Below are 19,525 nucleotides of genomic sequence, written 5' to 3'. Positions count from 1 at the left end.
GGCGCTTTCGCGGCGGAGTGCGGTCCACCTCAGAAGCACGAGAGAGCCGAACGCCGAGGTACATTTCCAGAACGTGCCAAGCTGACCCAATAAGCTTTGAAGGCCCCTCACGTGGAGCGAGCGTTATTAAGGCAAACATACCCCGGATTTGGTTCTGTACCCCATCTGCACTGTTCCCTACGGAGTATAATAACTTGAGACAGCCCGCCATGTCACCGTCGCCACCCCAACCTGCGACCGCGGAGAGTGGCTACATCACCCAACCGGTCCCACTGGAGAACACGTACACGACGGACACGAGTCTACAACGAGCGCTGAAATGTGTGCCTCGCTTCTTCATTTTTGCAAAGGTGTTTCCATTCTGATAGAGTATAGGGTATCTCCCTGAGGCTACGCTTCGATCGGTGGAACCGCACTTCACGCAGCTCGGGGCTGAAGCGATATCCGAGCGTGTCCGGCGGTGGAGCGCGGACGCCGAACGAAACCAGCCCTATGTCAAGAGCCACAATGTCTGGGGTCAACGATACGACTATGATCGGCTCGTCACCACTGAGGGCTGGGAACAACTCGGGAAGTGGGGCGCTCGCCATAAGATTGTTTCCGCCGGATATGACTCTGCTTTGGGTCTGGAAAGAAGGACGGTTCAATATGCACTGTAAGGCTAAAATGCAGCCGGAAAATGTCATTTATGCTTCCCATAGGTTGACCTTACCCCAGGAACTATCTCTATTCTCCCTCTTCGGGGCTCTACTCCTGCCCCATGAGCATAAGCGATGGAGCTGCCTTCATACTTGCTTCAAAGATCCCCAGTTTACCCCCCGACCCACCCATTCCATGCTGTATACAGAGGATTGATCTCGGAAACTGATGACCACTGGACCTCCGGTCAGTGGATGACAGAGAGAGCGGGAGGAAGCGATGTTCACAACACCGAGACATGGGCAACCTACTCTCCACTGCCCAAGCCGTCAGCCTCCGACTCCCTTGGCGATGGTGACTATCTGATCAACGGGTTCAAGTTTTTCTCGTCCGCCACAGATGCCAATGTCGCGCTGGTTTTGGCCAAAACCCCGTCTGGGAAACTGAGCACTTTCCTGGCACCCCTGCGAAGGACCATTGTCGGAAGTGACGGTGTATCCCGAGAGATCTCAAATGGGGTGCGAATTCACCGTCTGAAGAATAAACTGGGCACCAAGGAACTTCCCACCGCCGAGCTGGAGCTCAAGGACATGAGGGCTCATCTGGTGGGAGAAGTTGACCAGGGGGTTGTCACTATTGCACCTCTCCTCAATGTCACTCGCATCCACACCTTTATTGGCTCCCTCTCCGGCTGGCGCCGCGCTCTTAGCATTGCTAAGAGTTTTGCAAAGGCCCGAACAACCGTGGGGGAGCCCCTGTGGCTCATTCCCATGCACCTGCGCCTGCTGGCAGACCTGGAAGTTAAGCATCGGGGTGGCATGAACCTCGGCTTCTTTACCGTGGCCGTTATGAGCTTGGTGGAGAACCGAGTCACCCAACCTTCCGTGCACACCCACCTACCTCGCCCAGGCCGGGAAGCTAATGTAGTGTTTCGCACTCTCACAGCCACCGCAAAGGCTGTGATTAGCAAGATGGCCATTTTGGGCATCCAAGAGTGCCAGGAGGCCATGGGCGGTGTTGGTTACATGGATGAGGCGGATGAGCCCGAGTTCAACATATCCCGGATCCTGCGCAACACGTCTGTCAATTCGATCTGGGAAGGAACAACGAATGTCCTGGCCAGTGAGATGGTTCGCTTCCTTCTCAAAGCTGATAATATGCAGGTCTTTGTAGGATGGATGAACCGCACGCTGGCGTTGATCCGCACCGCCACTCTCCGGAATGCTCTCAGTGCCATGTGGTCTGCTCTACGGGCACGCTTCTCCCCCAGAACCAACCGCCTACAACCATTCTTGCCGATGCACGCCGTTACATGTTCACTCTGGCGTGGATATTGTGTGGCTGTCTCTTGGCAATTGATGCTGAACGGGATCAGGACCCAGTGAGTATGGAAATTGCGCGTCGGTGGATTCTTAGTGCCGAAGGCGGCGTTGGGGACATGGTATTCCATGATATTGTCACAGTCCAGAAGAACGCTAGTCATGAAGATGGCGAGAATCATCTTCAGTGGGATTGTAGAATTGCCTGGGGTATGGAGCTTCCGACTAACCGGGCATCGGGGCATCGGTCGATGCAGAGCGCCAGCTCCAAGCTCTGATTTTCTCTTGGAATCGCACGGCATTGTAAATAGCAAAAACATCAAGATCCAGATGGGATGGCATCTTGATGTATGGTTCGTTCATCATCGGCCACTCAAGTAGGACAATGAATGTCCGGCGGAAGTGTTTGCCCCGTGAATCTTCTGCTATAACATAACTGCCAAGCTCCCTTAAATCAGCTCATCTCAGCCACTTTATGCATCGGCCGACGCAGATCGCATGATCCTGGTGAATTAGTCTTCTTATTTGTGGTTATGCAGCCTGGCCGATCCTTTTTGCAGTCACCTCGCTCTCGAGCTGCGGGACACCATTCGCAAAGGGCTGAGCAGTATACGCATGTTCCTCGTTTTGTGCGCGGCGTGCACGAGATCCCTATGACTGTCAACGGCAAAACGGTTGAGACTTGGGTTCAACAAGTCATATCCAGTGGAGAAATACCCCAAACCATCAGCAGCACGGTCGCATATCCAGCATGCTTGGACTATTTCAGACAGTACTACGAGCTGGAACTCCGCCAGGGCCACAGAGGTAAACTATAAGCCAGCCGAGGCCAGGGGGTTGGCGATGTATCCTATACTATTCAAGAGATCTTCGTCCTACTTGGCACGGGTCCTGTCACTTGATATAAAATCTGAATTTCGTCACCATTGTGCCGTATACTCGATGCATTTGATAGGGTGTATTCTGGTGTGTGCCCAGAAAACTCGCTGATGCACGTGGGTGGCTGATCGGTCGCTAGCGCAGCATTCTACGAGGAGGGGTCGGGTTGCACTTCATCTTGGACCTCTCTATTCCTACAAAGTCTCCCCTGCTGTCAAAGGTTGCATCGGGTTAAACAAGAAAAGAACATCCACAAGCATGCTGGATTCATGTGCGGCAGATGAAATACTTGATCTCGAGCCTGTTAGAACTGCAGAGGAACTAAAGCCATTCGAAGAGAAGCTGCTTGGCATTTTGAATGACTTGCTTCAACCAGATCCAAAACTTGAAGCTTCCGCCGCAGCCAAGAACATCGACGAGCTCTTTCCTTCCAATGACAACACCCCAACAGGGCCGGTTGATGAGAATGATACCGCAGAAGATCCCGAAACCTTCCTATGGTCTCTGTGGGGCCTGATCATTCAGGTTATGAGATTAGTACCTCCTAACCATCCAGGTCAAACACGCATGATTGCTTTCATGGAGTCGTTGGGTCAGATAACCTCCGGAACACTCAATGTCTGGGGTGTAAGGAAAAGCCTATTCAGCGCGTGAGAGTGACCAGACGCTTATGAGGATAACAGAGTGACCAAGAGCTTTGGTCAGACTTTCCTATTTTACGTCCTTGCTTGAGGGACCATTTGGAGTGTGAGTGAATCTACTGCGGAAAGGGTCTGTTAGTGTGACTGATATTCAGACACAATAGATATCGGGGAACCCGACCCCGATGGCATTGCAGAGTGGATCAATCAAAACTCCTTCATGGCCCGCCTCCTCGGAAAGGATCTCCTGAACTGGGACACCTTGGTGATCTGGATGATGAGAGACGCGCTAGAAGAGGAACCGCCCCAGGAACAGATTGTTCTCGATTGTTACATCGCTGTGGTGGTTCAATGGATCACCCATGCGGGAGAGACGATTTTTAGCCAACTGAGCGACCAGGACTTGAGCGAACAGCAAAAGCGCGTGACGAAAGGCGGTTCGCTGTATCATGGCAAAGATGGGCTATGTCCTGAGAGGTGGGAATTCTGGAGACAGCGAGCAGGGGAGGTCAGCAAGCTGGTGTCGAAAGACCTCCAGCCGATTGCACTTGCCGCGGCCGAAAGAATGAGTCAAATTGAAAGAGCGCAGAAAGCATGAACGCCTTTCGGGTGACTTACCGAGAGGAGAGCTTTGGTTGATTGTGATATTTGGTATCGAGAGGGGACTTCATTTTAATCCTAGTATACAAATTCAAACACTGAGCAGCCAAGAACCGCTCCAATCAAACCCGGACCCTTCCCAGTTGCTGGTGAATGGCTCCATACTGGTATCAAGAGCAGGAAAGGCGAATTCATCCGTGTCAAGCGGGTGGGTATCGAAGGGTGGAACCGCCTCGTCCGAATCTTGAACCTCCGCCAAAGTACAGGTGGTTGCAGCCGCTGGGGTTGTACTCTCTGGCTCGGCAGACTGCCCAATCAAGCGCCACTGTTTGCATAATTTAACGTCGAACCCGTCGAAGAAAGAAGCCGTGTCAAAGTCTAGGCTGGGCGGCCGACCGTCAAGAAGACCTTGCTCTCGGACTTTCCCGGTCAACTTATTGAGAGCTCGCAGGGGTCCAACCGCGGAAAGCCACCGTTCTGACAACTTCTGAAGAGACAGTTTGATGACTATCAGTTCATGTTCTGCTGTGCTTTGCAACGAGGAGTAACGCCAGCTGGACAGTAGTGACAGCCCGCTGCAGAGGGGATAGAATGCAAAGACAGGGCCAAGATAACGAAGCTCGTCACGGAGGAGGAATTCTTCGTATATCCCCGCAATGAATGAGGATGCAACTAATGACGCAGCAGGCGGGACGCTGTCTGGAGTTGGAGAGCGATGCAGAGTGGTCAGTACTACAAAGTACATGACCGACAGTTGCTGGACTTCGAAATGCGATGCTGCAGCGTTTTCCTGCTGTGAAGCAGACACGCGTAGCTTCGGGATAACCTGCTTAGCCCATCTATAGATCGCGTTTTCAAGATCAACCCGGCGTTGGCGGGATATTTCGCGTCGTAAGTAGCACTCCACAGTATCTCCTAAGTGGCAAGATATTGTGCAATATGCCAGGAAGAGGTGTGCCTGGAAGTCCTTTACGGGAAAGTCGTTCAGCGAGGGGGCAGAACGTCACTGTCCCGCAGGTTGATGGTCCGCGGCCTGCCAACTCCGACCGAGATGATATTATCTCGGATCTATTAAAAGGTTAGAGGCAAACGCCCCCAAGTGAACACCACTGGAATAGATACGCACCACGAGAGACCACCATAACCGTCGCCGTAGACCACGATCTTTTGTATTCGGAGAGGGTTCCTTGTGCAGTCCAATCTGGAAAGCCATTGCCCCGGCCGTACGGATCCAGAACCCACTTGTATCTGTCGAGACATCTTCAGGGCCTACCGGATTGTACCAGTGCAGCAGGCAGGCAGCTACGATTGAGATCAGTGAGTTATTGCGGCCGCCAAAGAAGAAGAGAAGTTTTGCGCGGCGATAGAAGACTTCACTAGAGCCGTAATCAAGATGTGCCTTGGAAACTCTGCTTCCAGCCAGGAAAATCGACTGCAGAAGCAGCATTGACGGTGGCGTACTCGCGTCCAGCCACTTAGGGTCAACAACCGGCGTCCACGGCGCACAATACGTCTGGAAGCTTTCCATCAATTCCTTTTGGACACATAACGGCGGCAGTTCGAATGCACCTTGCTCGCGCAGCATCTGAAGATCCGCCGCCGACGCCTTCGGGCTGGTATACGTTGTCTCGTGACCTGGTTTCACCATATTTTCGTCGAAAGGAACGCTGCCCCCCAAGTACTCGCTCCGCCCGCGGTAGCTTTCTTCTTTAATGAAGGGCTCACCATTGTTTGCAGGCCGTGCAGCAGCCACTCGCCCACGGGGAGGTTCATTGTCTCCCAACGACGCGGTGGACGACAGACGCGGTGCTACTCCGCCCTCAACGGGCGGGTCGGGGAGCTGCGAGCTACGCCGACTCCCCGAGTCGCTGGCTGGGGCGCGCCCTGGCGACAGACTGTTCGTGAACCTCTTGCGCTTGCGTGTGTAGGGTCTACCGGTATCAGCATCCATGCCAATGGATTTATCAACGCCCGAGGGGTCACCGCACCTGCAATCCACATCGGACTTTTTGCAGTTGGTGCAAGGGTTGTGGGTCGCCAAGTCACATTTCACCTGGAAGCCGTCAGTGAGCGATCGGCCATGATGGGAGCCCAACGGCCACCCCAGGTGCAATATCTAGCTAGACCTTTCTCTTGTGACAGATGATGCACGCGCTCGACATGGCGGGGGGTTGGAGGTTGGCAAGTGTGGGGGTGAGCCGAGGCATCTCTTGTGTTTCCCCCCAAACATAAACTCTCCCGCTTTCTCAGTTGCGATCCTGGGGATGTTGATGCTTGGTGTTGACCATGCCCACCCCTCATGGCGGAAACAGATCTAGTCTTAGCTGATACTACGTCCCATCCTGGAATCTCGATCATTACCATCAATCGACCCCAGAGAAAGAATGCAGTGGATCCCAGAACCGCCAAGCTGCTCTACGAAGCTATCATCGCCTTCGAAGCGGATGTGACACAGAAGGTCTGCGTCCTCACCGGGTCGGGAGGCACTTTCTGTGCTGGGGCCGACCTGCACAGCGTCGCACAGAAGATCGAAGGGTCTCCTCCGGGCGAGAATCTCCAACCCGTCAACAATCGCAACCTAGCTCCCATGGGGCCCTCGAGGCTGATAGTCCAGAAACCAGTGATCGCAGCTGTGGCGGGATACGCTGTGGCAGGCGGGCTAGAGCTCAGTCTACTTGCAGATATGCGTGTGGTAGAAGAAAACGCGGTCTTTGGCGTCTTCTGTCGTCGCTGGGGCGTGCCGCTGATCGATGGCGGAACCGTGCGCCTGCAGGCCATTATTGGCCTAGGACGCGCTCTTGACATGATCCTGACCGGTCGTCCAGTGGGGGCCCAAGAGGCCCTTACGATGGGACTTGCCAACCGTGTGGTGCCCAAGGGAGAGGCCCTCCAGAAAGCACTTGAGATTGCCCAGCAGCTCATCGCGTTTCCCGAACGTTGTTTGAACACGGATCGCCGGTCTGCTTATTATAGCGCCTACGAAGCTTCTTCTTTCCAAGATGCCATGTCCCAAGAGTTCAATACCGGGTTCAAAGTCGTCTCAGAGGAGGCAATCGCAGGCGCTGCCCGATTCAGCAGAGGATCTGGTAGACACGGTAGCTTCAAGGAGTTCAGCAAGCTTTGACCGGGGAGGTGAGGGTGGCGTTCGAAGTCCTCGTGCGAGATAAATACTTGCCTTGGCCCCCATTCAATTCTCTAGGCACTAGTACACTTTGGGAAGAAGAGGTTGAATGAGCAATTTTACGGGGACTGCGAGACAGCAGGAGTAGAAAAATAGTGGTGCATTAGGTGACCGACTAGTGGTCCGATACGAAGACGTCTCTATTTAATGGCTCCAATCATACATGAATGTTCGAGCCGACGCATTTTGTGAGCTGGCGGCATACCGCTCTATAGGTACAAAACCCAACACCCCAGTAATAAACCTGGAATGTATTTAATTGGTCTTTTTCTCGTCCTCTTCAACTTGTTCGGGCGCAAACTCAATCCGCTTCCCATAGAGAAGAGGCGTCCGAGAGACCAAGGAACCGAATGCGCAACCGATATACGCTCCAGCGAGGATAGTGATCGGGAACGCTTGCCATGGGCGGTCCCTATATGTTCTGTATCAGCCAATTTTGTTACATCAATCTTAGCATTTGTTGATAGAACTGACCAGTCCAGAGGGATGGGAATAGCGCCGAACCAAGCACCCAGGCCAGTTCCCAGGGCGCCGCCCCAGACCGCATCCGCCGGCCGGGCAATTCCCCATACCTGCTTCCAGATCGAGCCATCCACGCCGTGCACATAAACCAGCCCCGTTGCAGACAAGAGGGCCATATGAGCCGCACATAGCAGCGTCTCAGCGTTGTGGGTGGTAAGCGGTGCGCCAAACAGAACAAGAAGGACGGCAATCATAGGGGTGGCGAGAAGGGAGGTAAGAGCAAGGGACAGGAACGCGGACTAGAGGAACAAAAGTTAGCGGTTGCACAAATCGAGTTCCTACTTGTGGAAGCAAATCCTACCATTAATTTGGCCCAAATAGCTGCCAAACCACTCCGTCCGGAGCTCTGCTTTCGACGGTACGCAGGCTTTCCAGGGCGCAGGGTCACAGAGGGGCCAGAAGGCGAGCGAGGTGCCTTCTTCTTATCCTCGTCAGCCCCGGAGCCAACTTCTATAGACGTTGTCCCCGCTGGCGGTAGGCAGAGCATGACGTAGGAAATTTGTAGAGCAGCCAGCCATGGCAGATCCGCGAGAAGCTCCCGCACAGGATCTGCAACTACTGTCTCGAATCGCAAGGCACATAGCCCCAGCAGGACTGCGGGATGCACATAGGAATAGGTCTGCGCGAGCAGAGAGGGGAGGATGTCGATGGGCGGAGCAGAGGGTTTCTCGGCCGGGGCTTGACTCGGCGAAGCCGCGGTGTTCACAGATGAAGGCGAGGCTGGGGAGGCCATGGTGGGCGCATTGAACCTCGCGCTTCACTTTTGCGATTTTCTTTTCTCCCTGGTGCCTTGAGAGCTCCGGTTGGCTCGGAATCGAGATGGGGAAGGGGTCTCCATCGTGTGGATGTGTTTGGTGTGTTTGCAACTTTCCATCCCTGCCTGACCTCCCGGGCGAGGATTGTCCCCTTGTGTCGCCTGAGATATCAGGCGACAATCGTCAACAACACAGCATCCACCTCATCCAGAGAGAATTTCCAACGCTCAAGGCGATGATGATACATCATATAAAAGAGATTTCATAATTCCTGGCTCTCGTTACTTTGATACAAGGTTACTGTGCGATCGGGCCAATACAGGGCAAACCGAGCGTCATTCTTTCCAGCCGAATTCCAGGACTCGCACCGACCTCGTGAATCCAGGCCCCGAATGGGCAGACCAACTGCAATGACAGAGACGTATCATCATACCACATAGCTACATGACCCCAAAAAAACGAAAACAAGCTAATAGAGCCTGGCACTCAAAGAAAAGGACGCAGGCAGGGAGACAATCAGGAGGGAGATACACGGCACGAACACAAAAAAAGTGCCAGCAGGTATAAAAAGTGCTCAGGGGGCTCAAATAAAGATCACACTGACCAGACACAAACAGATATCGGGATGAAAGTTAAGTCATCCCAGTCATCCAAAGCGAATGCGCCAATGAACGCCCAAAAGAATTAGGGACTTGGCAGGTCCCCATTGAATCACATCCCCGGCATATCAGTCACAAGGTACGCTGCCCAGAGGGAATAAATGAAAAAGAATTTGCGAGAAAAAAAATGCTAATCAAAGCAATACACACAGTGGGTGAGTACAATACTCTCTCACAATGACAGGTCTTCGGAATCATCATATCTTGCATCAGCTTATGCAGATACTTCTTTGTCAGTAGAAGTCGCCTCCGTCGATGAACCGGGGGCCGTTGTCGTTTCCACCGGCACCGATGTGCTTTCAGCAGCAGGGACTGCCTCGGGCTCGTTCTTAAACTCGACAGCTGCCGCAGAGGGCGCCTCCGGGCTATTCGGCTCTTCGGGGATGGCTGGGGGAGACCCGCACCGGGCAGCGGGGAACCAGGCGAGCGAAGGGGTTCCTCCTTGGCCTGCTCGGCTGGCACATCAATAGATGGCTTGCTATACGTCTGGCTGGGGAGAGTTGGAGAGAGTGGTTGGCCGGAGGCTGATGGATCGGTATCGGACTGGTTCGGACTCTTCGTGCGCTCACGATCATCCTTCACCCCATCGCGTACCTGGGCCACCTTTGCCTTGAACTTCCCAAACAGGCTTCTCTTCTCCGGTTCGGCATTGTGGGCAGAGTTGCTCTGGATGCCAGCATCCAAACCTAGAGGTTGACTTGTGGGGTCATTAATTTGGTGCGGCCCACTGCCAATCGAACTGGTACTTTGCTCGGCCGCGGGGGTAGTGGCAACCAAGGGAGGAGATGCAAGACCCAACCCGACCTGCTCACTGCTGCGCTTTGCCGAACGGTGAAACCGCCAGCTCCGTCGATTATCACGGCGATCAGAGCGCGGGCCGTCCTCAGGCTGGTCGAGATCGGACTGATCGGTAAACGATGACCGAGAATTCATTGAAGGGGTGCGCGACTGATGTGGCTTCAGGGAATTCTCAGTGTTGGGATGTGAGGAGCCATCCCCGAGTGTGGGAGTTGATTCCAACATTGCCTCCCGGTTGCTCAGCGTTGCTGTGTTGGGAGGTTTGGGAGTAGTGTCTCCAACAGCCAGATCGATAGACTTTCGTTCGCGCCTCGGCTCCAAGGATGCATCCCAGCTCGGGTCCAAGGAAATAGTCGAACTCTGTGCGCTGATGCTTGCACTACCCGGGATGCGTTTCTTTCTGAGACGGTTTGGTTGTCGGGTCTCCCTCAAATCCCCTTCTGGGGGTGGTGATTTGGTGAAGAAACTGGACAACTTGCGCTCACGAGAAGGGGTTACAACCTGAGGGGCTGGCGAGACAGACGAGAGTACGTTCTGTGTTTGAGTGTTTTGTGTTGGGATGTTTGCAGGTGGAGGGTTCTGGGGAGAGGAGTGCGCTTGAGGATTCTCCCGTGGCGAAGTAGTACCAGCAATGCTGAGTCGCTCAGCTGTTGCGACTGGCACAGGGCCCTGTTTCGAGGTGTGCACAAAAGTGTTACCGGTGGAAGCTTCTGACACTGTACTGGGCTTACGTTCCTCCTGTTCTTCCCGTAGAGAGGGTGTTCGGCTAGCTGAGCGAGAGCTATGATGGGAGACGGAGAGAGCAGACGGGTTGGCCGTGCCGCTTTCGCCGGCCCGCGCAAAGCGTGCCGACGCCAGAACAGGGCCCATCTTGGTGGGAAGTGTGTTGCTCCGGTGAACACCACCGCCGGAGTTCGAGGTGGGTGTGCCGGGGCTGGGAGCATTGTTTGAATGACGAGAGTGGCGAGAATTGCGAGAAGAAACGGAGACATTTCTGCGGACACTGTCGAGCTTGCGGTGGCTGTCGTTGCTCCCGCTGGCATTGGAGACCGATCGTCGAACGTTCGAGGTGGCGGATGGGCGAGATCCCAGGCCGCCTTCTACGTCTTGGGCGGCAGGCCGAAGGCCTGCTTCAACCTCTTTCACTTGCTGTTCATCCGGGGTGGTTCCGCTCATACCAACCAAGAAGTGATCCTGGTTCTCAATTAAGAAGATCAGCACATCCTGACTCAGTTTGTACTCCTCTGGCGACATGTCGTGTTGGGGATGGGACAACATCCCGGGTTGGAAAATGGCCGAAAGGTTGGCTGATGTCATACGATTCTGGTCCGACTTGGACGCAAACACGGCGAGCAGATCGAGGATGTACAGGAGCAACTGCTTGTTTAATGGGGGAAGCTCGACGATCAGGCGCTGATATGTCTCGACGGCCTTGGCGTGATCAAACTTGTCTGCATCGGCTGACTCCTTTCCGGCCTGCACCTGCTTCTGATAAATGCGCAGGGGCTCGCGAAAACGCTCATAGAACTCCAGAGGAACGATGGGCTCAGGCAACTGATTCAAGTATCGACGCAGGACGTTGGCGGCATCGTGCACGGTGTATCCTGACCAGTCGAGGCCCTTCCCGTAGCGCTCGGGCGAATCGAAGATCTCTTGCAGATCTTTGATGCGCTTGGCCGACCCATTGAGGCGGAAAATACCTTCCACATCCGTGGCTGTGAGGGAAAAAGAAGAGTCAGCAACGGTTTGAACCCGTCGGTAGGGAAGTCTCGCTCTACGAACCTCGGTCTTTGAGGAATACACCACACTTGGCCACGACGATGGGTACGTATCCATAGATATGGCTCCTGCCATGCTCTCCAGTCAGAGATATGGCCACGTTCGCGTATTTGATGCTGACATTTAGCGGCACACCGAAGATGCCTCGAGGGGGTTCTGTTCCGACAACGGGTCAGCTTATGGTTCCAGAAAGAAAGTCCCTACCGCGCAACGACAAGGCCTCGCGCCGATATTCCACTACTGCCTGGACAAGACTGAAACAGGTACCTCAGCGCCACCAGGGTATGTCCATCAACGGCTCAGGGAAATCGCGAATCGACGCGGGCGCGGCCAGCCAGGTCGGGTGGTAGACGCTAACCCGGCTCGGTGCCGCCACCGCGCCCAGTTTCGAGGCACTATGGGCACCACGTACCTTTGACTTCATCTTTCCTCGAGTTTCGTTTAAACTGCCTCCACCACGAGGCCAGGTCTCGCTTCGACGGTGGGGAGTTGGCGCCGGTCGGGTTAAGTGAAGTAGCGGGGAGCTGAACTGGCTCGACGCCCGGCTGCGATTTGCCGGTCACCATGGTGAACCGGAGGAGAGAGAGCGAGACGGGATTGGAGGGGGGCGAGGGGGACGGATTTCGCTGAAAGATGACGGCGTTCGGTCAAGAGGGTGGAGGGGGTGAGGGATGATCGCGGGAATGTCGAAGGGCACCTGCGTCACCGCCCTGGTGCGGGAAATCCTGGGGCTGAGCCCAGGATGGCGGTGGCGAAAGGACAGGGGATCGAGTCGCCGAAGAGAAAGGGAGGACGAAAGAAGCAGGGAGGATGAACCAGGTGGAGAGGCCCAAGATGAACGGGGGAGGGACGAGGCGGGTGCAGAAGAAGGGATACGACAGGAAGGGTCGAACAGGGTCAAAAGGGGGAGCCGGTGGTTTTTTGGGTCAAAAATTGGGTTGCGGGCACGAGCCACAGCCACGGCTAGAAGACGAGGAGTCCAGCGGTCGTCGAAAGGGGCGAAAAGGCGCGCAGGAAGACGAGGGACGAGAGAAGAGAAGCGAGAGAAGGGAGAGAAGGACCGAAGAAGGATTGCGATGGAGGTTCTTAGCTTCATGGGTTTACAGGACCACCGCAAACCACCGGATCGACCGTCGGGCGGGTGCTATGAATAGCGCAAATGGCTGGAATGGCTGAAGACCCCGGCAGGGCGGTAATACGCGGACCCAAGGTTCCAGCTCCCAAGTTCCTGGACGACCAGCAGAAAACTATAGTTGAAACGGGCCTTTTTGCTTTTGCGTCTCTGGCCGAACCAGTCTGTCGGAACGATCTTCTACAAATCGGTGCGAAATATGGAAGAGTTGCGGAGTATGGAGACTGCCCACGGCATGGGCTACGCAGATGAAGTATAGCAATACCGAGATAAGTATGGCAAGTATGGACAGTATGGACAGTATGGACAGTGGGGGCCAGTATGGCCCAGTATGGCGCAAGTACTCCGTACAGTATTCGAACCCATTCCATCGTATCCAGCGAGACCGAAGAGTAACCAAACGGTCTGTGGAGGAACGATGGGGCGTAGCAGACATGGCCAGGAGGGTCTTGGTCTACTAATGGACGCAGACGCAGACACCCAAGGGACCGCTGGCTGGACCGTGTCTGGGCCAATTTTGAGGGGTCTCAATCACCGGATTCAGGAACTAGCTCCATCGGTTCCAGCTTTTGCGCTCGCAGCTGAGCCGACTGGTCCTGTGTGGTCAGGTACCGCCATCGGCTAGCGAGGAGAGGTTGGTCCGGCCACAACTCCGTTTGATTGATGAGTTGGCAGCCTTCTGGTGGACAAGGGCGGAAGGGATATCGATCATATAGAGATGATCGGTGGAGCAAGAAACATCATCACTTCGGAGGTTGTGAGGGAAAGATAGACTGAGGGATTGATTGTGGGGATTTTTCTGCACAGACTCGAGACTCCACCGCAAACGGCCCGATCAGGTGACTGACCGACTAGAGTCACATGACCTCGAGAATCGAGTCGATCACATGACCTTTGGGACGGCCGGCGGATAAACGTAGTTGCGCCGAGAAGCAGCTTCGGAGCTCCACGCCTGCCTCTTCGAGCCGGTTGTTATTTTGCACCAGACGTCCGCCGTTTCAACCAACCTATTTCAATTCTCTTTCCTGTTCACATCACACATCATGGACGGGTATGCTGCCTTTTTCCACATCCCCGACGCTCGATGCTGCAGGTCGATTTTCCTTGGATCCCAAGACTAATGCATGATATCGCTACAGCCTCAACGCATCGGAGCAGCGCGAGTTCGCCTCCCGCATGGAGCGGAAGCAGCTGAAGGAGTTTATGACTGTATGTCCCTTTCTTACACCTACCAACCCCGACTCGCCGGCTTGGTGGGGATGGTTCTCGGGGCGGCCTGCCATTGAACCTAAATCCGAGCCCATCTCCGTCCCTTGAGGATCTTTCCCCACGACCCGATTCTCACTTTTGATGCCTCGTGCAGATGTACTCCAAGATGGTCCAGCGGTGCTTCGACGACTGCGTCAACGATTTCACCACCAAGTCCCTGATCAACCGTGAAGAACAGTGCATCATGCGCTGCGTCGACAAGCACCTCAAGAGCTCGGCCCGCCTGAACGAGCGTTTCCAGGAGCAGAACGCCGCCATGATGCAGAGTGGCCAGCTGCCCGGTAAATAAGAATCGGATTTCAGCGGCCGGGATCCCGAGGAGGGGGAGGAGGAAAGCAGGAGATGAAGACTGTGCCACCCGGACCGAGGCCAGGGTTGACTCTCTGAGCACGCGCCGCTGGCCCGTTCGGAAACTCCCCTCTCTGGGGAGCCGATCGAACCACCTCTTTGATGTGGCTGATGCTCGTGTGGCCCACGGAGGCGCGCGGGGGAACAGCTGGGTTCTGGCTCCCTGCATGTACCATAGTGATTTGGACGGGACCGGGAAGATGAATATTCCCCCTCGTCCCGATCCCCGAAATATAAAACTGGCATTGCTCATTTTTGATTCTGATCTCGACAGTGGCCTGGGGATATCCTTGTCCTCTCTCGCACGGATTGATTCTTAACGGTAGAAGTGGAGTCATTAGGTGTTCTGCAGAGCGTCCGCCTGGAGACGGCAACGGGCCGATATCGAACCCGATTGGGGCCTCTCCCTTGTGAGGCATCACGTCCGCCGGCGACCCGCTCGTGGGTGTAGGACTCCTGATTGGCAGGGCGCTTGCTCAGCTTATCCAATGCCGGGAAACTTTGCCCTGTTGGGCGCCCGCGGTGCGCGAGGGGGGGAGGTGTGGGGGGGGAAGGGCTTGGGGAGAGGGGAGCGATGCTCGAGATAAGCCGGGTGCGGTCCCGTCCGCCGACCTAACCTCTCGTCCCCAATACGCCCGATCGATGTATGTCCTAGAAAGGCTGGCATGGTACCCACCTGTCTAGTCTATCAATCTATAGTCTCTCGTCGAGTATAAGTCAAAGTTCATGCAGTACAGTACGAGCTTTAGGGCCTGCGATCCGACGTCCATCTCGTCTGGCGGGGCTGGAGACGGACCAGACGCTATTCCTGGCCGATACTTCGCCGGAGAGCTCGAGCAGAGTCCCAAGTAGAAGAGTTGACATGACATCTTGGCCCAGGGACCAACAATCAGACCAAGGGCTCAAACTCGACTGAAACAATTGACTGGACCAGAACCGGGCGAGTCGGGCCAGGCGTCCGTTGGAGACGCCCCTCACTCCTCATCGCCTGTCACCTCCTCATCCTCCCACCACTTCCCCCCACTCCCCCTCATTCCCATTTTCATCAGCTCCCGGCTCCACTCCCCTCACAAATTGCTCTCAAAAACCCATCCTCCCCTTCTTCTTCCCGTCATCGCTGCATCAACTTTGTGAGTGAACCCCCCCCCCCCCCCCCCCCCCCCCCCCTCACAACCCACCACCACCACCACCGCGTTTCCTCTCCGTGGCTAACCACCGCCACTCCGCCACTACCTAGAGCTCTGCGTGGGTCTAGGAACACGTCACTCTACATACACTATGGCTAGCACCGTAGGAAAGGTAAATTGCGCCCCTTTTACTATGATTTGTACGAGGAGATGATCGCGAAGCTGACTTAGCTTGATTGCCAGACCATCACTTGCAAGGTAAGCTCCCATTCGGCCCCGCGATGACGTTGGCCAACCCCGCGTCACCACCGCCATGCCGCGACTAAAGAGAACTTAACTGATGATTCCCATTCACAGGCTGCCATTGCCTGGGCGGCTGGAGAGCCTCTGTCCGTCGAGGATGTCGAGGTTGCCCCCCCAAGGCCCACGAGGTCCGCATTCAGATTCACCACACTGGTGTCTGCCACACCGGTAAGCCCCGCGATCGGCTCCGCCTGGCACAATTCAGAACAAGGAACCCAGCAAAGCAAACACGAGCGGGACTGACCTCCAACTAGATGCCTACACTCTGTCCGGCAAGGATCCCGAGGGTGCTTTCCCCATCGTCCTGGGCCACGAGGGTGCCGGTATCGTCGAGTCGGTCGGCGAGGGTGTGACCTCCGTCCAGCCCGGCGACTACGTGATCGCCCTCTAGTAGGTTTCCCTTCGCCGCATGGGCTTTCGCTTGACCTTGCCGTCCCGCTGACCAATTGCAGCACCCCGGAATGCCGTGAATGCAAGTTCTGCAAGTCTGGCAAGACCAACCTGTGCGGCAAGATCCGCGCCACCCAGGGTAGGGGTGTCATGCCCGATGGCACCTCCCGCTTCAAGGCCCGCGGCAAGGACATTCTGCACTTCATGGGCACCTCGACCTTCTCCCAGTACACTGTGGTCGCCGACATCTCCGTCGTCGCGGTGACTCCCAAGATCTCTACCGACCGTGCCTGCCTGCTGGGCTGTGGGATCACCACCGGCTACGGGGCTGCCGTCGAGACCGCCAAGGTCGAAGAGGGCTCCAACGTGGCCGTCTTCGGGGTGGGCTGCGTCGGTCTGTCCGTCGTGCAGGGTGCTGTGAAGAACAAGGCCGGCAAGATCATTGCCGTGGATGTCAACGACGGCAAGGAGGCTTGGGCCCGCAAGTTCGGTGCCACCCACTTCGTCAACCCCACCAAGCTGTCGGGCCAGACCATCCAGGAGCACCTGATTGAGATGACCGACGGCGGGTGTGACTACACCTTTGACTGCACCGGCAACGTCGGTGTCATGCGCGCTGCTCTCGAGGCCTGCCACAAGGGCTGGGGTGAGAGCATCGTCATTGGTGTCGCGGCCGCTGGCCAGGAGATCTCCACTCGGCGTACGTGAAGTCCCTCATCCCGTGGTTGTTTTCGTTCCCCCCTCGCTGACTGTTGCTTGTTTAATATAATAGCATTCCAATTGGTGACTGGCCGTGTGTGGAAGGGATGTGCCTTTGGCGGCATTAAGGGTCGCACCCAGTTGCCCGGGCTGGTGGATGACTACCTGAACGGCAACCTTAAGGTGGATGAGTTTATTACCCACCGGGAGCCCCTTTCGGCCATCAACACGGCCTTTGAGCAGATGAAGGCGGGCGACTGCGTCCGCTGTGTGGTGGATATGAAATAGACGCGCGATGTGATATAGTTTGATGATGATCCCCAAAACTGGCTCGATGTGAAATATGATTTCCTTTTGTTGTGATGGAGCGAGCTTTGGACGGCACTCTTTTGACCCTGTGCACATAGATTGTGTAAAATGGCTGCTTCCCCCGTCTTGACGGGGCGTGGCCGGTCTTTGTAGGGCTGGGCAGGACACCCCAGGGTCCTCACCCCGCAGCACCTTGGGAGTGGTGTACCCATCCGCATGGCGATAGCGTGCCAACTCTGTCCATGAAGCGCCGGGGGCTTTCTGACCCTGCAGAGGACCTGACTGGCCTGACCAGTTCTGCTCGAGCACAAAAGCCTGCCATCTTGGGCCGGGTGATGGGCCGCGGAGGAGAGGTTCAACTCCGAATGTCACGATGCATCGGACCACGATGAACCGGGGGGCGCTTACTATCGGCATCAGCAGAGTCGATCCTATTGCCGCTCAGAGTGACCATCGCTCAGGGCCAGAGACGGGTCCGCCAGTCCGCGCGGGCGTCCCGTCTCCGCCTTTGCAGCAGCACCATGATAAGCAGACCGATTTCGGGTCGACTCCAGCCGGTAATGGCAGGGGGCACGCTGATGGCGATTGGATGAACAGCCTCGTGGGGTGAACCGGACGCTGGCACAGGGCCGGGCTGCATGTCCTACGCGGTCTGCGCAATCTGCATAGCGCCATGAAAACGGCTCTCCACCTGCGGACGATGGCCGCGACGAAGAGGGGAATGTATCTCACGCGCCCTCTCGGCTCACGGCCGGCTGCCGTCTCCATTGCCATCGTTGGAGTCGTGGAGACCATCTCCCCTCTCTCAGGCACTCTGATAACAGTCGTCCTATAACAAGGCCATGCATTCCCCGGACCAGACACCTTCCCAAGCCCTCCACACCATTCGAATCCCTCCAACCTAGATTTTGATAGACCCATCGCCTCTGATCAAGATGGCGCAGAATCCCATCACCCTGCCTGAGCCCTTCTCAACTATCCCGCGCACTCCCCTCCTTCTCGGCCCCTCGCCGATCCACGTCCTCCCCCGTATCAGCGCCGATCTCGCCCAGAACAGCCCCCATCCGCCCGTCACCATCTATGCCAAGCGGGACGACCTCAACTCCGCCTATGCGTATGGAGGCAACAAGACCCGCAAGCTCGAGTATCTCCTGGCGGATGCCCTGGCGCAAGGCTGTGATACGCTCGTTTCCATTGGAGGCGTGCAGAGCAACCATACCCGCCAGGTGGCGGCGGTGGCCGCGCGGACCGGGCTGAAAGCCAAGCTGGTGCAGGAGCATTGGGTGGACTGGGTGGACAAGGGATATGACAGTGTGGGCAATATCCAGTTGTCCCGCTTGATGGGCGCAGACGTGCGGCTGGATCCGTCAGGATTCGGCATTGAGCATAAGACCACGGCGCAGGCGGTGGTGGAGGAGTGCCAGGCGCAGGGCGACAAGCCGTACTATATCCCTGCCGGCGCCTCGGATCACCCGCTCGGTGGGTTGGGGTTTGCCCGCTGGGCCTTTGAGGTGCGCCAGCAGGAACAGGAGCTGGGGGTCTTCTTCGACACGGTGCTGGTCTGCGCCGTCACGGGCTCGACCTTTGCCGGCATGATCGCGGGCTTCAAGCTGCTGGAGAAGCTTCACCCGACCGATCCCAAGCGCAAGATCATTGGGATCGATGCATCGGCCACGGTGGAGGCCACGCGTGCTCAGGTGCTCCGGATTGCGCGCAACACGGCCGTCATAATTGGCCTGAGTGCAGATGAGATCACCGACGCCGATGTCATTCTCGACGACCGCTACCACGCGGGCATCTACGGGATTCCGGATCGCCAGACCTGGGACGCCATCGAGTATGCCGCCAAGATGGAGGCGTTCATCACCGACCCAGTCTATGAGGGAAAGAGCTTCGCGGGCATGGTGGACATGATCCGTCGCGGGGAGATCCAGGGCGGCAACGTGCTCTACGCGCACCTGGGAGGCCAGCTAGCCTTGAATGCGTATTCAGACCTTGGGAGGGTCAAGGAGTAGACGATGGCCCTGGAGAGGGGGATGTATATCGCCATCCATGCACTGTTTACTTACTTCGGGGTTGGTCAGATGCTATTCTGACGATTGACTACGGAGTAAGAAAAAAAAAAAAAGTCCAGGGGAATTAAGAAAATCAATTTCACAGTTCGCATCAAATAAGT

The 19,525-nt window shown here is 56.0% G+C and overlaps 10 protein-coding genes across 10 annotated transcripts; 7 read left to right on the top strand and 3 right to left on the bottom strand.

The window, feature by feature from the left end:
* Positions 1-209: 209 nt before the first annotated feature.
* Positions 210-2,236, top strand: N7482_008038 (putative acyl-CoA dehydrogenase; the record flags this gene model as incomplete). Its single annotated transcript, XM_056690162.1, has 4 exons — positions 210-321; positions 376-655; positions 848-1,946; positions 2,015-2,236. The coding sequence occupies 4 exons, from the start codon at positions 210-212 to the stop codon at positions 2,234-2,236; spliced, it is 1,713 nt and encodes a 570-aa protein (XP_056539927.1).
* Positions 2,237-3,095: 859 nt separating this feature from the next.
* Positions 3,096-4,076, top strand: N7482_008037 (DUF3632 domain-containing protein; the record flags this gene model as incomplete). Its single annotated transcript, XM_056690161.1, has 3 exons — positions 3,096-3,464; positions 3,521-3,584; positions 3,643-4,076. 3 exons carry the CDS (start codon positions 3,096-3,098, stop codon positions 4,074-4,076), a joined length of 867 nt encoding a protein of 288 aa, XP_056539926.1.
* A 93-nt stretch (positions 4,077-4,169) lies between these two features.
* On the bottom strand, positions 4,170-6,029 carry N7482_008036 (transcription factor domain-containing protein; the record flags this gene model as incomplete). The annotated part of the gene is made up of 3 exons (XM_056690160.1): positions 4,170-4,993; positions 5,086-5,146; positions 5,205-6,029. 3 exons carry the CDS (start codon positions 6,027-6,029, stop codon positions 4,170-4,172), a joined length of 1,710 nt encoding a protein of 569 aa, XP_056539925.1.
* A 348-nt stretch (positions 6,030-6,377) lies between these two features.
* Positions 6,378-7,202, top strand: N7482_008035 (enoyl-CoA hydratase/isomerase family protein; the record flags this gene model as incomplete). The annotated part of the gene is made up of 1 exon (XM_056690159.1): positions 6,378-7,202. One exon carries the CDS (start codon positions 6,378-6,380, stop codon positions 7,200-7,202), a length of 825 nt encoding a protein of 274 aa, XP_056539924.1.
* Positions 7,203-7,514: 312 nt separating this feature from the next.
* On the bottom strand, positions 7,515-8,514 carry N7482_008034 (PIG-F family protein; the record flags this gene model as incomplete). The annotated part of the gene is made up of 3 exons (XM_056690158.1): positions 7,515-7,671; positions 7,734-8,020; positions 8,083-8,514. 3 exons carry the CDS (start codon positions 8,512-8,514, stop codon positions 7,515-7,517), a joined length of 876 nt encoding a protein of 291 aa, XP_056539923.1.
* Positions 8,515-9,409: 895 nt separating this feature from the next.
* N7482_008033 (uncharacterized protein) lies at positions 9,410-12,338 on the bottom strand (the record flags this gene model as incomplete). Its single annotated transcript, XM_056690157.1, has 4 exons — positions 9,410-9,537; positions 9,600-11,708; positions 11,776-11,928; positions 12,185-12,338. 4 exons carry the CDS (start codon positions 12,336-12,338, stop codon positions 9,410-9,412), a joined length of 2,544 nt encoding a protein of 847 aa, XP_056539922.1.
* Positions 12,339-13,947: 1,609 nt separating this feature from the next.
* Positions 13,948-14,462, top strand: tim9 (protein transporter TIM9; the record flags this gene model as incomplete). The annotated part of the gene is made up of 3 exons (XM_056690156.1): positions 13,948-13,955; positions 14,044-14,113; positions 14,268-14,462. 3 exons carry the CDS (start codon positions 13,948-13,950, stop codon positions 14,460-14,462), a joined length of 273 nt encoding a protein of 90 aa, XP_056539921.1.
* A 1,337-nt stretch (positions 14,463-15,799) lies between these two features.
* Positions 15,800-17,328, top strand: N7482_008031 (bifunctional alcohol dehydrogenase/S-(hydroxymethyl)glutathione dehydrogenase; the record flags this gene model as incomplete). Its single annotated transcript, XM_056690155.1, has 5 exons — positions 15,800-15,820; positions 16,006-16,079; positions 16,186-16,341; positions 16,404-17,041; positions 17,114-17,328. The coding sequence occupies 5 exons, from the start codon at positions 15,800-15,802 to the stop codon at positions 17,326-17,328; spliced, it is 1,104 nt and encodes a 367-aa protein (XP_056539920.1).
* Positions 17,329-17,737: 409 nt separating this feature from the next.
* Positions 17,738-17,959, top strand: N7482_008030 (uncharacterized protein; the record flags this gene model as incomplete). Its single annotated transcript, XM_056690154.1, has 1 exon — positions 17,738-17,959. One exon carries the CDS (start codon positions 17,738-17,740, stop codon positions 17,957-17,959), a length of 222 nt encoding a protein of 73 aa, XP_056539919.1.
* Positions 17,960-18,284: 325 nt separating this feature from the next.
* On the top strand, positions 18,285-19,364 carry N7482_008029 (putative 1-aminocyclopropane-1-carboxylate deaminase; the record flags this gene model as incomplete). Its single annotated transcript, XM_056690153.1, has 1 exon — positions 18,285-19,364. One exon carries the CDS (start codon positions 18,285-18,287, stop codon positions 19,362-19,364), a length of 1,080 nt encoding a protein of 359 aa, XP_056539918.1.
* Between the last annotated feature and the right edge of the window lie 161 nt (positions 19,365-19,525).

This window comes from Penicillium canariense, assembly GCF_028826845.1.
Source record: "Penicillium canariense strain IBT 26290 chromosome Unknown utg000006l_segment0_segment0, whole genome shotgun sequence".
Lineage (NCBI taxonomy): Eukaryota > Fungi > Ascomycota > Eurotiomycetes > Eurotiales > Aspergillaceae > Penicillium > Penicillium canariense.
The sequence above is the reverse complement of the archived record's forward strand: the minus strand, read 5'-3'. Positions and strand labels throughout refer to the sequence as shown.